The sequence below is a fragment of the Macrosteles quadrilineatus genome, unplaced genomic scaffold (genome assembly GCF_028750875.1).
Source record: "Macrosteles quadrilineatus isolate MER2022 unplaced genomic scaffold, UCM_ALF_1.0 Scaffold_6__1_contigs__length_79288215, whole genome shotgun sequence".
Taxonomy (NCBI): domain Eukaryota; kingdom Metazoa; phylum Arthropoda; class Insecta; order Hemiptera; family Cicadellidae; genus Macrosteles; species Macrosteles quadrilineatus.
In genome coordinates this window covers 28,835,725-28,862,119 of record NW_026542599.1, presented here as the reverse complement: position 1 = coordinate 28,862,119, position 26,395 = coordinate 28,835,725, and the positions used below count along the sequence as shown (strand labels likewise).

The 26,395-nt window shown below is 36.2% G+C and overlaps 1 protein-coding gene across 1 annotated transcript; it reads right to left on the bottom strand.

The window, feature by feature from the left end:
* Window positions 1-26,339, bottom strand: LOC128997277 (G2/mitotic-specific cyclin-B2-like). The gene is made up of 8 exons (XM_054422897.1): window positions 26,154-26,339; window positions 21,488-21,675; window positions 17,715-17,976; window positions 14,115-14,273; window positions 6,598-6,837; window positions 3,790-3,908; window positions 2,039-2,180; window positions 1-1,360 (listed from the first exon to the last, which is right to left on the bottom strand). Exons 1-8 carry the CDS (start codon window positions 26,181-26,183, stop codon window positions 1,262-1,264), a joined length of 1,239 nt encoding a protein of 412 aa, XP_054278872.1. The 5' UTR covers window positions 26,184-26,339; the 3' UTR covers window positions 1-1,261.
* Between the last annotated feature and the right edge of the window lie 56 nt (window positions 26,340-26,395).

The window sequence follows — 26,395 nt, the reverse complement described above, 5'->3', positions numbered from 1 at the left end:
TAAAAATTTCCACTGATATATTTGAGAGATACAAAAGGGCCAACAAGTTTAGGTCAAAGTAAATATGCACAGTAACCTAAACGAGTTCCAAAATCGTATTTGATGATTTTGAAGATTGCAGAGAAACATAGTGTCACTGCCACTACAATTTACATAACTTATTGAATGCTATTAACCACATTCATCAAGGTTTAGTAAAACGCTAGTCTAACTCAAAAGCCAATAATCTTGTGATAGAATGAAATTAGTATATTAGGTAACGTATCAAGAATATGCTGATTATTTTACATTATTAATATATATTTGAAAACACTGTATGCTTTTTTTATTTATTTTTTGTAGTAACCTACAGTGTTTCTTGGTGGGTATTCTTCACAAAACTACAAAAATAACAAAGCAACAAAATCACAAGCAGTCTAAGCCACTTAGAACCTCACTGTAATTTTTAATAGTTGTGTGATAAAACTTGAGTTTTTAATAATAAAGGGTGTCCAGCTTCCCGTCAAAATAAAATTAAGGACAATTCCAGGATTCCTTGGTTCAAAATTTCCAGGACTAAAAATTCCGTCTAACATAAGAAAAAATTACTTGTTCATACTTTCTAGTACAACACAAAAAATTTCTCCAACCATTAACTTTGGATGTAGAAGCATAGCAGCCACTTATACTAGTGTTGAAGGACTAGTTTATTGAAGTAAAAATATCAACAGTCGTCTTCTTAAGCCTACAACATGTCTACAGTCAAAGATGAATACAGTAAATATATACATATAACAATACAACATAAATAACACCTTATACTAGTCAAGAGTCAAATACATTTCACACATTTTTTAAAATTACACTTTAAACAATAATCTTACAAAATAATGAAATAGAACAATTTACATAAAATGTTTTATTACAGATAAAAACTTATACATAGGATTTGGAAATTGAATATGACAGGGGAAATTGTCAATGACCACAGGTTACACATTTCAAACACTTACAGACAAAACAATGAAATAATACCATCTAGAGAGTTTTATTACAGATAAAAGCTTATATAAAATTTGGAAATGAAGGCATAGTAAAATGTCTGTAGACAATAGGTCATTAGAGTAATAAATAATAAAATACAATAGCTTTAAACTTACAAAATAACACAGAATTTAGCCTTGAATCATAAACCCAAGTGTTTCTACTGATTGCATTGACTTATAGTAATCTAGAGCTAATGTTCACAAGGACAAGTCATGAGCCTGAATTGTTGTTCATTTCATTCCTCTCCAGCTAAGCTCTTAATTAGTTCAGACTCTAGGATTGGAGAGCAACTGACTTTCTGCAGTTTTGGTGACTCGTACTTCCTTCTTACAGACTGAAACAAAAATACATTTAATCGTATTGTTTTTTAATAGCAGGCTTACTTGAATGCAAAAGAGTCCAAACTGGTACAGGATATACGCAAAACTTTATACACAAAACATTGTACACAACTATTTCACTGTCACTAACAGCAATTTCAACTAAGGTTAGAGAGAGTTTTCTTTAGGTCCAATGTAATTAAATTGATTTTAGACCTAAAGAAAACTCTCTCTTCCTTGTTTTAAAATGTGGTCAGTGACAGTGAAATATGCAAATGATTTTGGAATAAAATGTACTTTCAGCAACAAATTTTCATATTAAGTTTGTTTCTAATTTAAACATGTAGGCTAAAAACAAAACATCATCATTAATCTCATTAATATTTCTATCACTTTGCCACTTTAAAAACATGGAATTCTATATTTTTTTATTTCAAAATACATTACTGTGTCATTTTGTGTTAATATAAAAAAAATGCAATATGAGCCAAATTGTATTGTAAGCAACAAAATAAAAGGATGAAAGCAATTCATAAAAAAATTAAAAATTTCATGAATTACTAGGCCTGTTTCAAGATATAATCAAGGATCACCAATATTTTGTTTTGCTTGTACAAAATAAAAGACTAAATAGAAGATTGATTAAAAAAAATATAAAACCCTTTCAATTGAGATAGTTGGCTTAAGTTTACCTGATGCTTGGAGATTTTGGCCTTTAGTATAATAGAGGCCATCACGGGAATCAGTGGTTTCAGGTGCTCAAACGTGTAGGTGGAATACTGAACCAGCGTATTCGTCCAGATCTCTTCAGCTTTCTTCTTTTCATCAGTGATCCTAAAATTTAACGTAAGATAAACAGTTACAGGGGTTAAACTTAGGGCCCTATTACACTTGGTCACCAGGCGACGTCACCGATGGCGTTGCCGGTTACTGTACGGGCAGCCAGCCTCAACACCAGAGAAGTCACCAGGAGTGAGACCAACCCCAGTTTCTCCACTCCAGTGTCTACATACATTCAGCGCTGTCACCTCGTTGAAGGACAAAGTACTCTGTTATCCTCGTCTTACCTCTTCAGTGAATAAACGGGGAAGAGATGCAGAGAAAGGAAAAGGGAAAGAAGACTCAGTAAAAGTAAGCCAGTCTAGTGTAAAATGTAGTGGTGAAAAAGATACCACTACATTTTCCTTGGGGGTGCACGTACATTTTCCTTGCTTGTTTCCTCCATTTCCTCAACAAAAGAACAAGAATTAGCATTTCTTCATATTTTTCCATCAGTACGTCCACCCACTACACTGGCAACAATCTCAACTTGCAGAACACAAAAATACAGTGGTGACGCAACACCGGTGACTGTGTGTAATATGTGCCATTTGATTCAATGCCCAGCGACAAATCTTGGTCACCAGTGGTTACCCGTCTGGTCACGGGGCAGAGTCACCGGTCAGTCAACAAAGGCTAGTGCCGCAACCGGTGACCCTAGTGTAATGGGCGCCATAAGAACCAGTGCCCACCAACTAGTCTGGTCACCGGTGACGCCACTGGTGACGTCGCCTGGTGACGCCACCTGTTACGTCGCCTGGTGACCAAGTGTCTGGCCCTTAATAAGCTAATATAAATAGTCAAATTTGCAAAATTAGTAACTTACTTTCCTGTAATTTCAAGGGATAAAACTAAAGCAGGAAGAAAAAAAATGTCCTGTTTGGAACTCTTCCTTGTAGTTTTTTAGTGTCCAGCTAGATGAATTTTTTAATTATTAAAATATGAAAAACCCTTATAATATTTTTGGTTACGTACCTTGACGTTCACAATTCTTCAGTCGATCTTCTATTGACTGAATTGTGGACGCCAAGGTACGTAACCTGTTATAATGTTGTTAACAACGCTCTAAATCTTTGGTAGAGAGTTCTGGGACACCCTGTATATTTATACTAGCTGTTGCCCATAGGCTTCACCCCCGTTTGACTTCATAAGTTAAGTATTAATAAAACTATTGATTGGTTAAGCTAAGCTGAAGCTGAAATAAACAAAACAGAATACAGTAATACAAACAAATAATCACTCCTGATTTTAATAAGGTAATAAATTGAAAAAAATTACAAACAAATAAGTACAGCTTAGGTATTTTTAACATTAGATACATGGAAAGTGAAGAAAAATCCTTTAGAAAGGAATTAAGACCTTAAAGGGCAATTTATGGATAATTTTGCACAAGGTTTCTTGTCATGACGAACATTTTAAGTAAATGGTTTATGGGGGTGTGAATTAGTTTTCTCAAAAGTTCATGTACTTTGGGATTTATATATGGATACTAATACCATATGGGTTTTCTCTTTCAAACATTCCTTTTTCGCCTGTCCTACTTAACCAATTTCACGATTTAGGTGTAATTTTTTAAAGATTGTGAATGTGATCTAACGGAGTGATGAATGTGAAGGTTGTATACCTGAGCGCTATGTAACTAGCTACTGCAGCCACCATTGATGGCTTCACATGAACCATTTGGTAGTCCACAAGAGCCAGTTCCAGGAAATACTTGGCGAAAGAATGCTGCAACGGCGTGGCCTGTAAAAACAACTGTAATGTAATCTATAATACTTTGACTTTATTCTAATATAAGATTTTAACAAATTACAAATTTCATAATGACAAAGCTATGGTTGTGTTGATTGGGAACCAAGCCCCACTTCTCATCTACATAAAGGGATAGCAGCTAGCTCACATTAGAACAAGTGCAGGTAGGCCATATAACTCACAGAATACTTACAAAACACACAATTTTTGATCACCTAGTGGATCTTTTCCAGTGTCAGCAAAGTGAGTTCACAAAATCCTGGCATAAAGCTTTTCCTTGAACAAAATTTTCATGTACCTCATTAAATGAAATTGCAGTTTACAGAAAAGGTCAAGTGAAGAAAAGATATTGATAATTTTACTACCGGAATTTTACCCCCTGGCCAGACATAGAAATAAGTGAGAATGATTAATTTTCTTCCTTTAGTTTTAATTTAATAGTAAACATTTTATTATTATATTCTATCTTAATTTATTTGTAACCTTAACTAATTAAACAGGTTTTGGATTTTAATTTTTATATTCTAGTTTAGGGATTTGATTTTGGGGCCAACTGTTGGTTAATATGTATATACAAACATTTGGGTTTCCTTGCAGTAGTCACTGCAACAATTGGTCAAATTCTTTGTACCGGATGCCTACAACTTCATTTTACAACAGGTATTTCGATGACATTTTTCAGTACAAACCATAAATAGCTCATGGTTTGTGCCTGAAGAAACAAAAACGCATATTGTGTTATTGTACAACAGAAACTAAATAAATAGGTTTTCCACAGCGGTATAATAAATCGTCTAAAAAATGTTCACCCAATTATCATTTAAATGAGATGCTTAGTTTATTATACATACATATTAACCAACATTTGTGCCCAAACCCTAATCCCAAATATCAAAATTAAACAGCGAAACCTGTTTACTTAGTTGAGATTACAAATAAATTAAAATAGGCTACCGGTACTGTCTTAACAATACAATATTTTCTAGTGATGGTCAAAACCGGAAATTTCGAATCTGAAAACCAAAACCGAAACTTAAAACCCTAAGGCTATTTGCACACACACCGATTTTGGACGGTCGGTAATAAGTCGGTCGATATTTCTTCGGTTCATGGTGCTTGCACACATACCGGATTTTTATCGGCGAAGCGACCAGTCTTTGTTTTTGTGTAAAGGACCAGACGGGATTATTGAATACTTAATCCTAAAAGAGTTGTTGCTACGTGGTTATTGTCTGGACATATTAAAGCGCCGTAGGATTAACCGTAAGTTCTGGATTCATCCAATTATTAAAAGCAGAAAAAAAAACGGGAACATTCCACACACTTTTTAAAGAACTAAGGCTTAATAGCAGTAAAATTTTCTACTATTTCAGAATGTCAATAGCATCCTTATCTATAAAGTCACCCATTTAAAAAGTTATAAACACGCACTACCAAAAATAATTAAAAAATCAGAAGAGCAGTTGCCTTAAATGGAGAATGGTGTAGCGAGAACTGCCGATACGATCGGTAAACAATCGGTGCGTGTGCGAGCTTGTATTTAGTTACGTACTCCACTGCGTCGCCGGCACATCCCCGGCACCGGCGGTATGCAGTGACAGTGGCCGGCAGCTCATCGGCATTTTACCGGCGCCGATCAGCGGTCGGCATGTGTGCAAGGTCCCGTTCCCGCCTGTGGTTCACTATTGGAATTTGGACGACCGGTAAAAAACCGGTCGTCCAAAATCGGCGTGTGTGCAACGAGCCTAACGTGAAACCTTTTTACTTAGCTGGTTACAAAGGTTAAGGTTACAGAAAAAAATGCAGGTAGGCCTAATAATAAAATTTTAAATGAAATCAAAACTGAAAAAAGTTGACTCCTGACACTGACATAATAACATAAATATGTGACTGACATATAAACTAAACACATACCAACATATTTTTTTCTGAAATTAAAATAAATTAAACTCCTGACACCAACATAAACATGAATATTAGACTAATTAGAACATTTAGAGGCTAATATATTGTTATGAAACTGAGTTGTTCCAGTTATAGTATTTAAGATGCCCTTCTAAGTTCAGAATACAATTTACTGTATTTGCTCTATTGCTATCAGCTAGTGTGGAAACAGTGGTAAAAATTATAATAATGATGCAAAAAATGTCAGTAGATTCAAGAATAAAACTGCCAAAATCTTCTATATTGAAACTTTTGAATCTCGAAACCGTAACTTTTCCAAAGTTTTGATGGTTTTGAGATTTGAGATTCGGTTTTGACACATCACTAATATTTTCTATTAAATTAAAACTGAAAGAAGAAAATTAATCATACTCAATAATTTCTTTATCTGGCCAGGGGGTAAAATTCCGGGGGTCAAAATTCCACAGGTAAAAATCCGGGCTGTGTTGCCTAAACGCTAATTATATGGACAGCGGGTAAAATTCTGGTTTTTATTGCTAATCTAATTTAATTTATCATGCTCTGTCTATTTTCATTAGACTTCCAAATCCTCAGGGGTAAAATTCCGTCCGTGAACAAACTTTATAACGCTCAGGTTACTACGTCATAGTGACGTCAGCTTTGCCCAGGGGATAAAATTCTGGCGACCCTAATGATAAAATAAGGAATGTTCCTGACTACTATTTCAAAGAAATGGAAAACCATTTCCTCACCTATAGTATGCATTTGCACTTACAAAGGCTGCTTTGCTGTATCGTCGTAGGAATTGCAGTGACAGAGGCCGTCCAAAGGCAAAATCCAGTTTTCCACAGATGCCTTTCTCCATCATGAGGATTTCTTCCTTGGTGAACGAGTTGTCAGTGATGTATACAAAGTCGGAGATGTCTGGTGAGTAAGTCTCCTCGTACTTGCAAGCCACAAGCATCGCAGACACCCCGACCAGCTGCAGGTGCTCCTTGTCTATGGAACTCACTTTCTGCAACATCAAGTAGGACGGAGATAAGGTTGCAAACCTAATTTAAACATTCTTGCCACCAAGACTGATATGTGAATATGATAGGTTAAGTACAATTTCCCTAAGCTTACACTGTGAAAATTAGATATCAGAGGTGTATAAACAAACAATAGGTCACACAACACTAAAAGAAAAGGAATTCATATGCAGATCTAGGAGTTTTCAGGATTTTTTTGTGAGGATAGCAGACTTAACTGAATGGGTCCAATCTGGCTCAAGAAACACATCACATTACACTATACACAAAGCATTAGAATATTTGAATGTTTCATTTCACAGTCACTTACTGAATTTTCGTTTCAGTATGAGTATAAGAGATGGTTTTCTTCTGCCCGAGACTGAATCTATATAATTAATACGCTAAATGAAACTTTGTCGGTTGAACTCCTCCGCCATTTCTTAACCGATTTTGTCCATTGACGTCTCATTGGAAAGAGCATGTCGCGTAGCTTTGCAAACTGAAAGCGTCTGAAACTGAAATATGACTGTTATTCGTTTTTAAATAACTCCTGTAATACTTTGTAATTGCTCGAATTCGAGCAACATGTTCACTAGTATTCTAACGTTTTGTGTAGGCCCTACCTATAGTGTAAAGTGTTGGGTTTCTTGTGCTCGGGACTGAATATTCTAACATTTTGTGTAGGCCCTACCTATAGTGTAAAGTGTTGGGTTTCTTGTGCTCGGGACTGAATATTCTAACGTTTTGTGTAGGCCTTACCTATAGTGTAAAGTGTTGCGTTTCTTGTGCCAGTTTGGACTATTTCCCAAGCCTGCTATCTTCAAAAATAAATCTTAAAAAACCTAGGCCCTTGGGCTCTATGGTGAATCCCTTATCGAGTTAGTTGGTTAGTTCATATAATCCTTTTTTCTCGAGCTACTGTGATAATCTTTTAAATATTTAAACACAAAAAATATTTTACTGCTTGTTTAAAATCATATACCACTACACCAGTCTTTATTTATAGGCTAGGTAACTAAGTCACCAAATTAATTCCTTGCGAAGTGTGATTATTGAACCAATTTTATTTATTGTCTGGAAACCCTTTATTTAAATAGATTGTTTGTTTGATGTCATTCATGCTGGAGGCCTAGTCGTGTTTTTGAACAAGTTTTCAAAACAGTTAAAACAGTGTTCAGTTATCAAAACACTAAGCCACAAGTTATCTTTAGAAGGTAAATCGTATAAAAAATTGAACACCGCTTTAAGTTGTACCACTACGGAAATAACATTTAGTGCGTTGTCAAATTTGTTTTCTTTTGAGTTCAAAGCTGAAGATCCAATGCAAATATTTCTATTCCTAACTTAACCCTCAGACCTAATAAACGCTACAGTAGTGATTCATATTTTAGTTTCACAGAGCAAGTCAGGATTAGGTCAGGTAAGGAAGAGTACAGTAATGGTAGGGGTGGGCGAGTACTCGACTGTCGAGTAATTACTCGAGTAGTTGGCAATACTCGACAGTTGAGTCGAGTAGTTAAAGATACTCGTGACTCGAGTCGAGTAGTAGACATTAGCCGATTTCGTTATTTTCATTGATATTTGACAAATAAATAGTAAGAAAGGAAAATGTTTGAGTTTTATTTAATCCCTTAACCCCTTTAAATATTGACATACTAGGCCTACTAATAATCGGCAACCTAGACATCGTCATCCATTTCACTGACAGCGACAGCGCCGACAGCTGAGCTGACACTGGGTGATAGGCAGTGGTGTAGGTGTGCGAGTGCGATGCATCGAATCCCGATTCGATCCAGCATGCATCAAAATCCCGATGCATTGATTACGTCACGATACAGCTCTACTAGTAAAAAGGGATGAGTCGATTATCGTCATCGATACCACCGATACTTGGACATTGGTATCGGTACCAAGACTCGATTGTCAAAAGTCGATTCCGATGATACCGACAGGGATAAATATTTTATTTTAACATTTATTTACTGTATAGCTACAGTATTAGTTTTGTAATCACGGTTAACAATTTTCATAGCCAGCTTAGAAACTATCTAGTTCAAAACAGCGACGGTGCCGGTGACATTGTTTAGCTTCAGCATTGCACAACACAATCTACGAATCTAAATTTCAAGTTCAAGATGTCAGACTCAACTCAAGAGACAACCGGCGAGTGAATGTCCCGCCAACACGAAATTAATTATACTAAACAATGTCTGTATCAATAAGTCAGACATTAGATGTATTATTTTTATTTTTAGTACAAAATAAATAACCTAAACACGTCGAAATTTTCAGTTTAATAATCCCTGCATTATACGCATCATTAGAAAAATTATATTCAACCATTAAACTTTAACATCGTCGTATGGTTAGGCTTGCTTTATATTGCCCCAAAAAGTAGATCCATATTTTGATCTTTTCTATCTACTGATTAAAGAGTTTAGTGAAGTTTTTAGTGCTACTATAACATAATGTATTTATTGAAAAATATTATAAGCCTTAGTCCGTGTCGATTTTGTAATGTTATAACGAATGGTGAGTGTTGACAATAAAAGTATGTAACAACAGCTCTCATTGGTCAGGAGGCGTCAGTGCACTACCATGTCAGCCAATCGACTTTCGTGTTTCAATGGAGCAAATGACGATTGCTTTGACATCGTTTAATGTTTTATTGTAGGTGGAAAGGGTATCGATAAATATCGTGATTCGAGATCCGATATGTAGGACGTGTTTGTTTATAAATAATGAGTATTTAAGTATAAAAAACTAGGTTACAGACATGTTCAAAACTTCGATTGTTCCGATCCATTGTTGACACCCCTACACGGAGGTTATAGTGACGTCGTGCATAAGGGCCAGGCAGCAGTGTTTCCATTCGCGGGATTATTATCCCGAAAACGGGATTTTTAGACCTTGGGCGGGATTAAAACGGGATGCGGGATTTTCGGCTGTGACGACTATTTTTATTTTTTCCATTTAATTTTAGAGAAAAACTAACTCAAATTGATTAAATACTGTAGTAAAATATAATAGTGATGTTAAAACAACTTTATAAACTAGTGATGGTCGGATCCGGATATCGGACTACCGGATCCGAGCTAGAACCGGCACCGGATCGGATCCAAAAAATTCCGGATCTTGGGCTGGATCCGGTTTTGATGGATCCGATTTTTACAAAATTTTCCCCGATTTTTTCCTAACACAAAGCTGTCTGTATCACTGTACAACCCCGATTTTTTACCAACACAAAGCTGTCTGTATCACTGTACAACACCGATTTTTTACTAACACAAAGCTGTCTGTATCACTCTACAACCCCGAATGTTTTTACTAGCACAAAGCTGTCTGTATCACTGTACAACCCCGATTTGTTTACTAAACACAAAGCTGTCTGTATCACTGTACAACCCCGATTTTTTACTAAGACAACAAGCTGTCTGTATCACTGTACAACCCCGAGTTTTTACCAACACAAAGCTGTCTGTATCACTGTACAACACCGATTTTTTACTAACACAAAGCTGTCTGTATCACTCTACAACCCCGAATGTTTTTACTAGCACAAAGCTGTCTGTATCACTGTACAACCCCGATTTGTTTACTAAACACAAAGCTGTCTGTATCACTGTACAACCCCGATTTTTTACTAAGACAACAAGCTGTCTGTATCACTGTACAACCCCGAACGTTTTTACTAACACAAAGCTGTCTGTATCACTGTACAACACCGATTTTTTTACTAACACAAAGCTGTCTGTATCACTGTACAACCCCGAACGTTTTTACTAACACAAAGCTGTCTGTATCACTGTACAACCCCGAACGTTTTTACCAACACAAAGCTGTCTGTATCACTGTACAACCCCGAATGTTTTTACTAGCACAAAGCTGTCTGTATCACTGTACAACCCCGAATGTTTTTACTAGCACAAAGCTGTCTGTATCACTGTACAACCCCGATTTGTTTACTAAACACAAAGCTGTCTGTATCACTGTACAACCCCGATTTTTTACTAACACAAAAAGCTGTCTGCGTCACTCTACAACCCCGATTTTTTTACCAACACAAAGCTGTCTGTATCACTGTACAACCCCGATTTTTTCCTGATTTTTTTACTAACACAAAGCTATCTGTATCCATGTACAACCCCGATTTTTTCCTGATTTTTTTACTAACACAAAGCTATCTGTATCCATGTACAAGCCCGTTTTTTCCCCCGAGTGTTTGTCTCTTGATGCAAACAACTTATATGGCAAGGCCATGTCTCGATGTTTGTATCTAGATGCCAATAACTTGTATGGCAAGGCCATGTCTCAGTGCTCGCCTCTTGATGCAAATAACTTATATGGTAATGCCATGTCTCAGCGTTTGTCTCTTGATGCAAATAACTTATATGGCAAGGCCATGTCTCAGTGTTTGTCTTTTGATGCAAATAACTTATATGGCAAGGCCATGACTCAGTGTTTGTCTTTTGATGCAAATAACTTATATGGCAAGGCCATGACTCAGTATTTGTCTCTTGATGCAAATAACTCATATGGCAAGGTTATGACTCAGTGTTTGTCTTTTGATGCAAATAACTTATATGGCAAGGTCATGTCTTAGTGTTTGTCTCTTGGTGCAAATAACTTATATGGCAAGGCCATGTTTCAGTGTTTGTCTTTTGATGCAAATAACTTATATGGCAAGGCCATGACTCAGTATTTGTCTCTTGATGCAAATAACTCATATGGCAAGGTTATGACTCAGTGTTTGTCTTTTGATGCAAATAACTTATATGACAAGGTCATGTCTTAGTGTTTGTCTCTTGGTGCAAATAACTTATATGGCAAGGCCATGTTTCAGTGTTAGTCCCTTGATACAAATAAATAACATATTTGGCAATGGCATGTATCTTTCCAAACTGAATCCGACCCGATTTTTCGGATATCTTCACACCTCTAGTTTTTAGTTTTGTACCTGGATGATAAGCTAACGGCCTATAATTTCGTCTCAAAAATATCCCGTTAGTATTTTAATCTCAACCGATGCTTTGTGATAAAAAATAATAAAAGTATGATTTAAATTGGCATTCTGTTAATTACGTTTTTTTTAACCCACCCTTATGACAGTGTGTATCTGGAACCGGATCCGAAGATCCGAAGATCCGGTTCCGAATTTTTCAAGATCCGGATCCGGATCCGGTAACGACATTTTCTTGGATCCGCCCATCACTATTATAAACATGATACGTCAAGTATTATACTAGGTATTGTACAAAAATAATCATGCGGGATAAAACGGGATTTTTCACAATTTTAAAGCGTGATAAAACAGGATTTCTCGACCCAGTAAGCGGGATTATTGTTTTGGTCGTGTGTCGTGTGGAAACACTGCCAGGCAGGCCGGTTCACAGTGAATCCACTATGCCGAACCTTGTTCTTGGTATAATCGGGAACATAGTCAAACACTTTTGTTACTAAATAAAACTATGAAATGTTTGTTAAAAGCACTCTTTTGGTCTTTTGGAGATTTTAGTCCCAAAACATAATCTTTATTGTAGGCTAAAAGTAAAACCTATCTATTGCCATACTTTTCTCCACAGACGTCGACTTAGGCTATTATGCAATGTCTTTAAAAAATACCAGGGTTTCAGGTTTCAGTCAAAATACTTTTGTAAACATTGACAATGTGCTGTTTTAGCACAGTTCATTCCTTTACCACGATCGTTTTTACTCACTAGAGAAAAGACTCTCCTTACAAAATGTATTTGTAGGTAGGCCAAGATGTTTGTAATTTTTTTAATGTATAACTGCAATTGCTTTTAAAAAGACATACAAAAACTGACAAATGACTTAGATTAATACTTAAAAAGTTAAGCCTATTTTGAGAGGAAACTTTATTAGATCTCATCATAGTCAAATTCAAACATTTACAGTATTTCAAAATAACACTGATATAACACTGATATTAAGTTGTAATGGAAATCTGCAAGCGACTGAGGCCGAGGGTGAGGAAGGTCATGTGAACCAGGCTTTAGAACAAGGGCAAATTCTGCCAAACTTTCTCTTTTCCTCCCCCATGTCCCGTTAGACGGTGGGTGGGGCTTCACACAATAAACAGTTCATTCATTCACAGTAGAGAAGAGTTTTTGTGGCAGTGACGTATGTCTCTTGCCTGCTCTTCAAGTTCACACATCTGGACTTCTTTAAAACAATTATAAGTGATAATATTTATTAAAAATAAGTGAAAAACTGTTGACATTTTCAAGGAAAAAAATTTAAGAAGTAAAAGTGTTAAACATTTTGTTTGATTAGTTATTCTGTATTTCAAAAATATCCTCATTTATGATTATGTTTTCAGCTAGACTTGGTGACTTTTTCATAGTTAAACAAATTTTGAAGATATATAATTAGTGAGAAAATGTCATTATAGGAAGTTAGTTTTTACTCACTTGGGGGGAAAAAAAAAAAAAAAACTTACCTTACAAAGAGTATTTGTAGACCAAGATGTAGGCTACGTAATTTAAAAAAAAATTATAAACTAATGAGTTAACTAAGACAATTTCATGGAATTTCAAATAAATACAAAAACTGAGAAATGACTTAGATAAATACTTATAAGCCTATTTATAAATTAGAGGAAACTTTATTAGATCTCATGCTTTAGTCAAATTCAAACATTTACAGTAGGCCTATTTTAAAATAAACACTTAGTTCCATATTTTTGCATTTTTTTTGCAATTAATAAAAAACCTTTAACACCAAAATATAAGTTTGATACACATACATATTGTGTTTTTTATATGGTATAAAAGCTTTTAACCAGGTCTATTTTTGGTGAATTGAGAAATGCTTTGTTCGTAAAAATGAAGATGTAGGTTTTTTGCCACAGCTATTTGTAAAATAAAATTGTTGATTTTCTCGTGAACTACTCGACTCGACTCGATACTCGAGTATTAGGGCTAATTACTCGACTCGACTCAAAAAAACACTACTCGCCCATCCCTAAGTAATGGCAAACATTTCGCACCACGGCCTCACTGGCTCACCAGCAGAGGGGGAGTAGTACTTCCTCCCGTTTTTATGTTGTGTTTAACTTTTGTCAACAACTCAAAAAGTGGATTTTTGTTAAGCCTACCGATAGTGGAATTGTAACGGCCAAAACACGTGTATCAAGTTTCACCTCACGTTTCCCTACATGTTATGGATTATCTGATGATTTACATATTTTAGTTATTACTTGTAACTAATCCTAGAGCTATAAAAATGGGACTAGCTCATAACACAAAGTGAGATTTACCTGCAGGAACATGTCAGTGATGGCGACGCTCAGATGTAGAGTTTCAGGAAACAAATGATATTGTTGTTGTACCTCTACCAGCCAATCTACCAGTGTAGCTCTCATCCTGGGAGTCACCAGGCGTCCTGCCAAGTAGTTCTCAGTGATTGCACACTTGGCCTACAGACATAGTCATCATCTCAGACAAACAGCTTTAAAACAAATGATGTTGTTGTACCTCTACCAGCCAATCTAGATTAATGTTTGCAGGATATAAACTGACGGAAGTGTTAATATTTTCAATTCTCTAAATAATAATTTACAGGATCGCCTAGGTTTTGAAAATGTCATAATTCTAAGGATCTTTTTTTGAATTTTGAAAATGGTTTCGGCATTTGAGCAGCTGCCCCAGAACTCTATTCCATACAACATGTTTGACACAAACAAAGCATAATAAACAATCATCCTTGTCCTGAGGTCAGTAACATGCTGCAGGACAGACATCTGAAAACAGACTGTATTAAGTTTATTCGCTAGAACTGATGTGTATTTATCCCATTTAAAGTGTTTTGTACCTGGATGCCTAAAGATTTTGTAGATGACGTTTAATTAATAATACCTCCCTGAAAATTAATACAGTAGAAACTCTTTAATCCGAACCCCTGTAATCCGAACGTCCACTAATCCAAACCCCTCATTGCTGTACTCTATACACAGTACAGCAGTTCTTTATTGTATACTGTATTTAATTTACAGTACTGTTTATTCACCATGTTTACTACTGTATTAAATAAACACTGTATTTTACTTTACAAAACATTTTTTCACTTTTCCCAAAATAATGTTGATCAATTTTAGCCATGTTTTAGCTATTGTTATGTAAAAACAACAATATGTTCTATAATCCGAGCTATTCAATAGTCCGAACTACCCCTGGTCCCAATTAGTTCGGATTAAAAAGATGTTCTACTGTATTTAATTTGATAGTTTCTCTGTCATGAGTAGTTTTGAACCTAATAATTTGAGTTTTAAAACAATTTAGACTCAGCCCATTTGCTATGAACCATTTGTTTAAATCTTCAAAAGTTTGGTTTATCAAATTTTGTAAATTGTTGGGGCTGTTTGATTTTAATATAGCTGTTGTGTCATCTGCGTATAGAACAAGCTTTGAGTTTATGTTAAAAGGCAGGTCGTTAATATAGATTAAAAACAACAAGGGTCCCAATATAGATCCCTGAGGTACACCACAATAGATCATTTTCCATTTCGAAAAGTTATAGATGTTATCTTTAAAAATAATAGTTCTTTGAAAGCGGTTTGTAAGATAGGATTTCAACAATTTCAAAGCAATTGGAGAAAAAATGTAAAATTTAAGCTAAGAAAATAAAATTGTATGTACAACACAGTCAAAGGCTTTTGACAAGTCACAAAACGTTCCAGCAATATTCTGAGACTTATCAATGCTGCAACCGACCTCCCACAAGAAGTCAGACAGAGCCTGAGTTATATTACGTCCTGATCTAAAGCCACATTGTTCTTTTAAAAAAAATTTATTACTTTCAAGGGAAAAAGAAATTTGCTCAGTAATAATTTTTTCAAAAACTTTTATCCAAAACAATATTCCTGGAGCCGCCCCTGGTTAATCAAAGGGAGGTGGTAAAGCACTTTTCCAGGAAATGTAGGCCTACAGCTTTCTAAACTCTTTAGTTTATTCTTTAAACTATGTACTGTTTTCTTTATCCCTCTGATATTACTGGGGAGTTTTTGTTTTAAATAATAGTATCTTATGTAGGATGGCTTTTTCATAGTTGTAGGGAATTTTTTATAAGACTGATTAATAACCCAAAATTGACTTAACAGGTTTGTTGCAACAAAGATAAACATCAGGAACAAAACATTCTAAATAACAATTGAAAGGCCATACAGTATGTTATATAAAATTAAATATACTAAAAGTTAGATTGTTGAGTAAAGATAGAACTCATAGTACAAGATAGAACAGCAACTTTGGTCATTGGCCTTTTTAATGTTTCATGTGTAGTTGAGACGATGGACGACCCGCACCTGTCCATCACAATCTGGGTAGGTTGAGATACTCTTGTACAGGGTGGGGCAGGGAAATATCCCTACTTTTAAGATGGCACTGTGAGTAGTATGGGTGTACTGGAGGAATGGGGTTAGGCTCAAATGACGCTGTTGCTTTGGGATTTTCTAAGAATATCACTTTCAGTTGTAGACATGGCTTACTTGAGTGAGCAATGTGCTTTTGCACTCGAGATGCATTTTAAAAAAAAATCAGTCTATTGTTGCTATACAGCTAGCTTGCGCTGCAAACTTGTTATCGGATGGCCTGCCGCAAAGCTGTTACATTTTGGTGTGGGCGAAAGACTTCCGTGTACGTGGTGGTGTATTGCAAAGGATATTTGGTGCTCAAAGAACCATCCGAACTCCTGAAAAGGTTTACCTTGGCAGAAGATCAATAATTTTGCTGTCTTCTCAACGTTCTGCTTGTAAACATGCATCCGCGCTGGCGTTGCCTAATCTTACTGTGCCTCGTATTCTCCATGAGGACCTACACCTCCATCTATACAAGCTTGTAGTTGCTCATGAACTTACACCACGGGACTGGCAATAACATATGAAGGCATGTGAAATCTTAATTGCGGGACTGTCTCATGTTGCTCGGGTTTTGTTTAGTGACGAGACACACTTCCATATTTCTGGAGCGGTAAATAAGCAGAATATGCTATATTGGAGTGATTCTAAGCCTAGGGTAGTTTACGAGAAGACCCTAGATGCCTTGAAGGATGCAATTCACCTTGAGGTTGGCCTCACTCCACAACAAATGCTTCACAGAGTTGTGATGAACTCCAGAACCAGAATACAGCAGTGTATTTACGATTAGGGACACCACATGCAGGATATGCTGTTTAAAACCAAGTAAAGTTATATTAAAATAAACTCCCAGATGTAACCTTTTAATCCCAATATAAAGTTTGGTTCTAATATTCTTGGTTGTCTTTTAATGCACCTTCAAAATTAGGGATACTTCCCTGCCCCACCCTGTATTTCTTGGGCTGTGTTCATCAACAATGAAGGCTAAATCTCCCAAGTTTTGGTGGATTAGTTGTTGAGTGCCATTTACAAGAGTATTTCAATTTGTGTTTGGTTGAAACAAGGATTTTTTAATGTTGAGTATCATAGCATGGGTGTAGTTTGTTTAAGAGATGTTTACAAGATTTTTGCTTTTGAAAAATGTACTGTTAAAACTTTTAACTGATTAAATTTGTTTTTGAAGGTTTCATAATATTATAATTCCCTAACTATTATGATTGCAATTTTCTGAAGTTTGTAGATCCTAGATTCAAAATTGCCATTGCAGTTTACCCATAAAGGTACAAGATATAAGATAAATGTGAATGGATATTAGCAAAATATATGCTATTTTGCTGTTCAAAAACCATAGGCCTAATAAGTTATTCTAGAGAGTGAATATACCACTTAGTGGCTTGAACCTAATTTTGATTTGAGTTAAATCCAACATATTCATCTCGGCTTAAATTTTAGTCTCCATTCACAAATACTAAAGTAAATGAATCATGCTAACTTAAAGAGAATCACCTCTAGTTGGCGCAGATAGCAGTATATTTCATTAGCATATTCAGAAACCAAAAAGGGTTTCCCGGCATCCTCTTTGTCTATGTCAACAACGTTCTCCAACGGCTGACCAACATCTGGCTTCTGAACTTGTGGGATACATTTGTTCTCCTCCTTTTTCAACCCCAAACCGCGTCCTGTTTGTAATGGTTTGGCCACAGGTTTTGTAGCGGGCCGTGGTAGCTTGCTTAATGACTTCTCAATCGTTGGCTTCACCGAAGGTTCCCTAAAACATTGATACATTTTATGAATGACATTAAGGAACTTTGACAGCACAACCTTACCAAGCTTACACAAATTAAGTGAAGTTCATAAAAAATCTTATTCTAAAAGATACATGCTGTTACACAACATTCATATTGAACAACTCAATGAACTACTGTAATGATACACACAATTTCAAACATAATGGAAAACATGTAAAAAACTTAAAACCCATCAGTGGATCGGAGGAACAAAGAGGTTGGAAACCTTAAACATTCTTCTAGTAGCAAGAAAAGTGGGTTTACAAATAAATGAAAACAAAACCAACTACATGAAAATAAGTAGGCAAGATGACGAGGAAGACTACTTAGAAGTATAAGTATTTGGGAGTGATGATCACAAACAATAATAGAGAAGAAATAGAAATTCAGAGCAGACTCACAGCAGCAGAAAGATCATACTGGAGTTTAATAAAATTATTCAAAAGCAAACTGCTATCAAAACCACTAAAATAAGAATGTATAAAACTATAGTGCAACCTGTATTGCTATACGGGTCAGAAACTTGGTCTTTTACCAAAAAATCCCAGAAGCGCCTTATTACTTTTGAAAACAAAATTTTGAGAAGAATTTTTGGACCAGTAAAAGAAGGAAATGCATGGAGGATAAGGAAAAATAGAGAGTTAAAAGAATTATATGGTGAACCAGTTATTGTGGGAATAGTTAAGAGTAGGAGGTTGAGATGGATGGGCCATATTAACCGTAGAAGTGAGAGAGAGATGGTAAAGATGGTACTCAGAGGTATACCAGAAGGAGACCATTAGGTAGACCAAGAATGCGATGGGTTAATGAGGTGACGAAGGACTTGAGAGGAATGGGAGCAGACTTGGAGCTGGCAGAGGATAGAAGAGCTTGGAGGCACATGGTTGGCGAGGCCAAAAACCACCTAGGTTTCCAATGGCCACAGGAGTAAGTAAGTACTCTCACTGGGAGTCCCTGTTGTGATGCAGGGGTTGATGTGTTCTTTGCACTGCTAATGGATATTCTCAGTGGGTCATGAGAGATACCACTTTTGAAGTGCGGCAATGACGCAGAGGTCGGGCACTGCATTGCGACGGGCAACCCCTGGACCATCTTGTATCCATTGCTGGGCAAATGATTTGTCCCCAAGGAAATAACTGTTCCTGACTCGTTTGTGGGCCAACAATTTCCGCACAATGCGCTGGAAAACACTTGTCATGAATTGTTACAAACCCCCCCCCCCCCAACACATTATTGAGCACCCTTCAAGTTCACAAGGAGTTCAGAATGGAGTGGTTATCAGAAAATCATGACAATATAATTGTAGACGTAACCTCTCGTGCCTATCATGGAGTGCATCACACCGAAGAACAGCTCCATGAGGTCAAATTCAAAAGTCGAGATAATCATTAAAAACACGAAGAAGGTCCACACTAACGTTAACCTGCCTAACAGGTATGATCTCTCCAAGGCAAAGGACCACATTGACTGTGTTCTTGACATGAAAGGCTTGATGAGACAGGCTTTGGTTAATGAACGGGGGCTTGTGAACCGAGCTTAGGCCCCAAAACCGATGAAAAACAGAGAGGATCAGAGGAAACGGGCAAGGCCCTTGCAAACAGGTGTCTGGTATCTTTGGAGTTGGTCAACCACTCCCGATTAAATGTTGAGCAAAAAGTTGAGGACAGGGCCACCCAGATGACACTTCCTACTGGGTACAATCCCGCTTCAAAGAAGCGCCCGAGCATACTGGGACAGATTGTCCCACTCCAAACAGCACCTAAGAAGCAGCACTAAGAACGACATTGCAACACCATCAATGAGGGTAACTGGGGGAAGAAGCTCACCCATAGAGGAAGTAAGAAGCTGAGGCGAACTGACAATGATTTGGCAGCTAAAGACCAAAAGGTAGCTGGTCCTACTCCGTAAGGGAAGTACAAGGGAAGGCCACTTTGAGGCAAAGAAACACAGGCCGGGAAAGCCCTGGAGGGCTGAGGCAATCCTCATCAAGCTCTGAGGAGGGAAAATCTTTTGCTGAAGTCTTTGGTGAGCTTAAGGAATACAGACAAGCTGAATGTTGTCAAGTTCACCAAGGTAATCTAACAGATCTCTACAACAAATGTTCCAAACAAGCCCAGAAACACTACTTTTTGAAAAGAAATATTTTTATGTTAAAAACAGTTTTAGTGTTAACAACAGAAATTTTGTTTCCCACCAGAAGTCGGTAAAGATCAAAGGGTGTTCCAAACATGAGGAAAGATTTGTTTTGGACTTCTACGCTGTTTACATTGTATAGATTATATATTGTAACCTGACGTATATCCAATGTATTCAAAAGAATATCTAATGGAAATAAAGAGCTTATCATATCTTATAACACTTCCTTGCTACCCCCAAGCCAACCCACCACCAGTTGACCACGCACCGCGCCCTCAGCGTCAGCTGATGTCTCGGGAACGGTGATTAAATTGTTTCCAACAAAATCAAAGAAAAGTGCACGATCTGTTGAAAAATACGGCTTAAGGCAGCGCCCAAGCATTAGGGAGACACAAATTATTTTGTTCCTCTTCTACCTGATTTATTTCCAAAACAATTTATCATGAATAAAAAAAAAACACATAAATATGTTATTATTCAACTCAAGCTCATAAACCTTTGCTGCTAAAAAGTAACTTTCCTGTGACAAAAAAAATAAAAACAAATTCAAGATTACTTAGATTTTCATGTTCTAATTCTCAATTTAATTTTATTTAACGGTTGTTAACATTCCAATAAAATACATTTCTTTTGCAACCTCGTCTCAGCGAGAAGCACTTAATTTATAAACAACTGTGCCAAATTTTGTAATTTTAAGTACAAACACTCAAAGTGTGTCTAATCACCGTACATTTGAAAAGGGTGGTTCCACCACTATAAGCAGCAGTTACCACTTGCCCATATGAGTAGTGGGGGATTGGCTTCCTTGCCCGTAATTCTTGCTGGATATACCCAGGGTAGACGTTATGACAGCAGGCTCCACACAAGGCGGCTGCGATTGGGGTCGGCTCTCGGCCCTAGCACTATCACGCATGTAAATAAAACAATCACTAATTTTTTTTATTTTTTTTTGTTTTTTGCACCCCCCCCCCCTCAATCAAAAGCCAAAACTGCCTTGCAACCTAGGAGCATGACTACCGTGCCTATTCGGTAAATCAGCCCTGATACAATAATTGATGTACTGGTATAAATTAAATGAAAGCCCAAAACTTACAGGCAGACAGAGAACCAAGCACTTTGGCCCCATGTTACAAACTATTTTTATTAGCTCAACCTAAGGAACATATAACAGTTTTCTAGGAAGTTTTTGTGTACGCATGATGGGTTGTGCAATTACATTACAGTTAGTAAGTAACTTAACTTGAAATTGTTACAAAGGCCTAGAAACGTAATATGTGTTTTTTTTTAGTCGGATAGCCCCTTTGAATTAATGTGAAAAGGATACTTTTATAAACTTATCCTAGGTAGCCTACTGACTTGATTTTAGAAGCAGCAGCTTGAAAAGTCGGTTTAGTTGGTCCTTCTTTCTTCTTTGCATCTTTGCCCCTGTTAAGTATTCCCAAGGAGTTTGTTGCATCGCCAAGGGCTGCACGTTTTGTTGTCAGGGAAGTTGTATTAGCTTTTGATCTCAAGACACCAGTGTTTTCTTGGTCCACCCCTCTGACCTGAAAGATAACACATTGATTGCAAATACCAAACGTATTTAAACGTGGGACACACTGCCATTTCGAGTAAATTTTAAATAACTTAGCCTAAGTTTAACTTAAAAGTTAACAGTTACAAAATTTGAATGAACCCAAATTTCTATAAAATAGCCAACCAGGGTACAGTTCTGCAGAGGACCTGCAGTATGTTAGAGCTCGTGCGTTTCCTGGTGAGGCCTGGGGGTAGGGTTGATTTTAATTTGGTTCAATATAGGCTAAATATTGCTTCTAAAGTAATATTTTTCCTCGATATAAACATCTGAGTAAGTTAATGATCTAGGCCCCTACTATATAAGTTGTTATTAATGTTTAATTAATGAAACTATCAATAAACATATTCAACTAAATACCCTGCCACAGCAAACAAAGCGAATTTCCAATGCCTGATTGGATTTTCAATTAAATCTATTTTTTTATAAATAATATTATGTTTAACAAGTAGGTAGGTACTAGATTTGCTTCTACAGGGAGGGTAACCTAATAAGGTGTTTTTTTTTTAGTAAAATATCAATAGCGTAGGCTAGTATAAACTAAATTAATTGCCATGATTGATCAAAATATATGTTCGTAAACAAGCAAACTACCTACTTCAGTTTACTTATTCTCCATAAGAATAACTTAACATAGTAATTTTTAATTTAGGATTTTTTTGGTTTTTTCAGTACATTATTATTAACCAATAAAACAAAAAAAAACCCTTCAATATAGGCCTACTAAATGATTTGGGTTTTAAGCTCTCTAAAATGTTTTAAAGAGAAATTGGAAAATTTTGTGTTTTAAGGGTCAAAAATTAGAAAAACAAATGTTTAACCCATAAAACCCTGTTAAAGCTGGTTCACAAACTCATTTAAGTTCATCTTACCTTAGACACATTAAAGCCAAATTTCATCAAAATCGGACCAAAATTACTCAAGTTTTTGCGTTTTCGCCTGGAAATATATAGATAACTTGTATACATATACAGTATACAAATTTGAACAAGTGTTTTTGGACCTCTGCGGACATATTTATCAAAATGAAAAAGTATATCAGTCCCAATGGGCCTAGGTTTTACCATGAGATCCATGGTTAAGCTAGTTTCTTCCATTAAATTAGTCTTACAAATTTAAGGATAAAACTATAACTACTGTAAGGATAAAAAAACAAACATCTTTATTTATGTTTTTGTTTGAATGTGGCATATGGTAAGTTTAATTTGAAGGGATATTAATATGGAACCAAATCTAAATTAATAATTTAGTTTTTAATCCGATAATTATTATATCACAGGTTTTCTGCGGAACTGGAGCTGCCAAACAGGATATGCCTTAACTTACCACCAGTTATAACATACCACCAGTTGTAAATATTAGTTTTATTATAGTAACTTATTTAAAGAAATAAATCAAGTCTTTACATTTTTAAAGACATGACGCGATCTATCTGACATTGTCAGTCAAGGATCAAGAATACAAGTATTCAAGTAAGTAAGTATTCTTAACTGGCGAGAGTACGCATAAGTTAGCTGTCTAAATTACCGGGTTTGTACTTTTTGCGTAAGATTATATTTATTGGTTGTCGGACACTGTCAGCCTTGTGTACATAATGAATAAAGAAAATTTTGATTTGATTTACTGTGCATAACACACCATATTGCAGGAATACTGTGACCATCTTTCACTCTCTCATTTTAGTCTAGCGACAGCTTTTTGTCATGTAGGCCTGCTAGTCGTTTCCACCCTGTGCGTCTTCATGTGTTTTGGAATTACCGGTCAATAAGACGGTGTGCGTCTCCTTGTGGTTTAAAATTTTAGTTAATACTTATTAGCGAATTTCCCTAGCCTATAGAGAAGTACCTATTTTTATTTTTATTGTTGATTGGCCAAAGTTTAAATTAATCAAGTACCTATTGCCATTTAATTTAGAGTATGTGCTGGGCCACAGAGAAGTATTTATGTAGGTGCCTCTGAGTGGCTAGACGTGGAATCTAACGAGTAAAGTATTGTGTATTGTTATTGTGTTGTATTGAGTAAGTAAAGTGGATTGATGGTCCATGGTCAAGTGTCGAGAGGGATGAGGATGTTGAACTGAGGCTTGTTTGTAGGATATTTTCTAAGGCACCTTTTCAATGAACAATTGATGGGAGAGGGAAAATTTAAATTTTAATGATCAAAATGAATCTTAATACCCCCGCCGCAGCAAAACCTGCAGACTAAGCGAATTTCCATTTGCGTGATTGGATTTACACTAAAATGTCTCTTTAAAAATATCCTATTTATTACCTATTTAAATAACATTAGTTTAACAAGTACTTAGGTTTGCTGCAACAGGGAGGGTATAAAGGTGTTTTTTTTTTGTAAAATGATAATAGTTTAGTATGAAATGAATGCATTTTCCAAATTTGATCAAAATATGTTCATAAACAAGCAAACTACAACAGTTTAACAACTTACTTATTCTCCATAAGAATAACATGGGAATTTTAAATATAGGCCTACAGATTTTTGGAATTTTTTCTGTAGGCCTAACCATTAGGCGCATAATAACGCTTCAATATACTAAATTATTTGTTTTTTTAAGCTCCACAAAATGGTTTGGAAAGAAATTGCTAAATTTTAAGTTTTTAGTGTCAAAAATGGGAAAAACCTATTTTTACCCCATAAAACCCCGTTCCCATGGTCCGATCATGCTGGTTCGCGAACTCGTTCGAATAAACGTAGGTACGTTTGTACCAAATTTCATCAAAATCGGATGATTTTTGCTCAAGTTATCGCACTAACGGACACATATATATAGGCCTATATTGAATTTGAACGGATGGTGTTTTTGGCCTCTAGGGACCTCAAAACGAAAAAGTAAATCGGTCCCGGGTCCAGGTCTTACCATGAGTACTACAGTAATAGCTTATTCTCTATAGGGAAAATTCGCAAAATAAAAGGAATTTAAGTCCTTGAATCTTTACAAGACAGTGATGACTTATAAGTTTAAAAGTTAATGATTTATAACTGAACCACTTTTAGTGAACTAAACTAGGTACCGGTATTTTATAGTTTACTAAGTTAAAAGAGTTTGTTTTGAAGTATTTGTGGGAAGGTATGGGGGTTGGTTCGGCAGATTGGTCACACCTAAACTCCAACTCTCACTTGTTAGCTGCGGAGAGCTACCTTCTGCCACTGGGTGTTGGTCCACCTACAGAACAAAGTGAGGGAGCCCTAGACTAAGGTGTAATGCGATCCGTGCTGAGAGTCTCGTGGCACTGGGGGCCTATTATTCAGTGTCTTAATGGAGCCCTTCTGGGAACCCAGTCGTATGTACCCCTTACCTCTCTGATCGGGTCACTGGGGAGGTGCACCTCAGATACCCGGTAATCGTGGGAACAACGTAGACGACCTGACCCCAATGGAGGAGGAAGGTCTACTGAAATCTGATTTTCCAGGGGCGATGGTGTGGTTTTAAATGATACTCTGCGAAAAGAACTGGCAAAAAATGACATAACAGTATCATTTAAGACTACAAACAAGCTGTCGTCATTGATCAGAGTCAAGAACAAGTCCCACAACCCCTGATAACAACAACAAAACCGGAATCTATAGATTAAAATGTGACAATTGTCCCAGCTTTTACATAGGACAAACTGCCAGATCTTTCACAACCCGATTTAAAGAGCACCTACCAAAAAAGAATTCTAAATCAGCTTTTTCCAACCATCTAACAACCACAAACCATAACTATACAGACATTCACAATAATCTAGATATATTACACTTTTCCAATAAAGGACGCCATATGGACACAATAGAAGAATACGAAATATATAAGGCATCAAAAGAACAACCACATCTTATTTTGAATGAAAAAAACAGTCCTTTGAGTCTAATATAATTTACAACACAGCCATTCTGATATCTGATTACCAAACCAAGGAAAGAAAAGATAAGGATAGGGGTAGGGGTCAACGCTGCCGACACGTGATAGTCGCGACTTATCCATCACCGGGTGTGTGTATTGCTCTCTCAAAGTGAACCTACCCCAAAATATTGACCTGGCAGATCCTAAGTTACACACCAATTTTACAAGTTAGCCTATCTATATCCATTGAGCTGTCAAAAGTCAAGTTCCAAGATGCTGTCTATTTTATATAACGTAAGAAAGAGTAATTTTGGGTAGTTAATTTTCAGGCTTATCTGAAATTCCAGTTACAACCATTTACTTTCCTGTAATTTCTTGAAAAACTGCTTCAAGCTAGAAGTAGCCTAGACCTACCTAAGGTCTTTAAATATTGAACTTGCTTTGCTTGTTGCATTATGACACTGTCTTTTACCAGTGCAAGCATACTTCTTGAGATAAAAATTATAGATAGCCTTAGTTAGGCTAACTTATAATAAGAAGGGAGAGACGTAAGCCAATTATTAAAAGTTAGGATAGGAGTCCAGTTAAAATAACATACGGTGGTAACTTACCGCGTTCATATTACGGGTTCTGAGGGCCATTTTAACACCAGTTCAGTATCAATTGGAATGTTGTTAATTACTTATTTATTTTGAAAATATTCTTGTTATAAAGATTTATATGAATGTATTAATCGTTAAAAATGAATTTAAATTGAAGAGGTACGTTACGAAAGTTAGTTGAAACAAAATGGAGGTAACGTTTTGAGTTTAAAATCTTGCTTGCTAATCTTGCTATTGGTCAGAGGCTACAA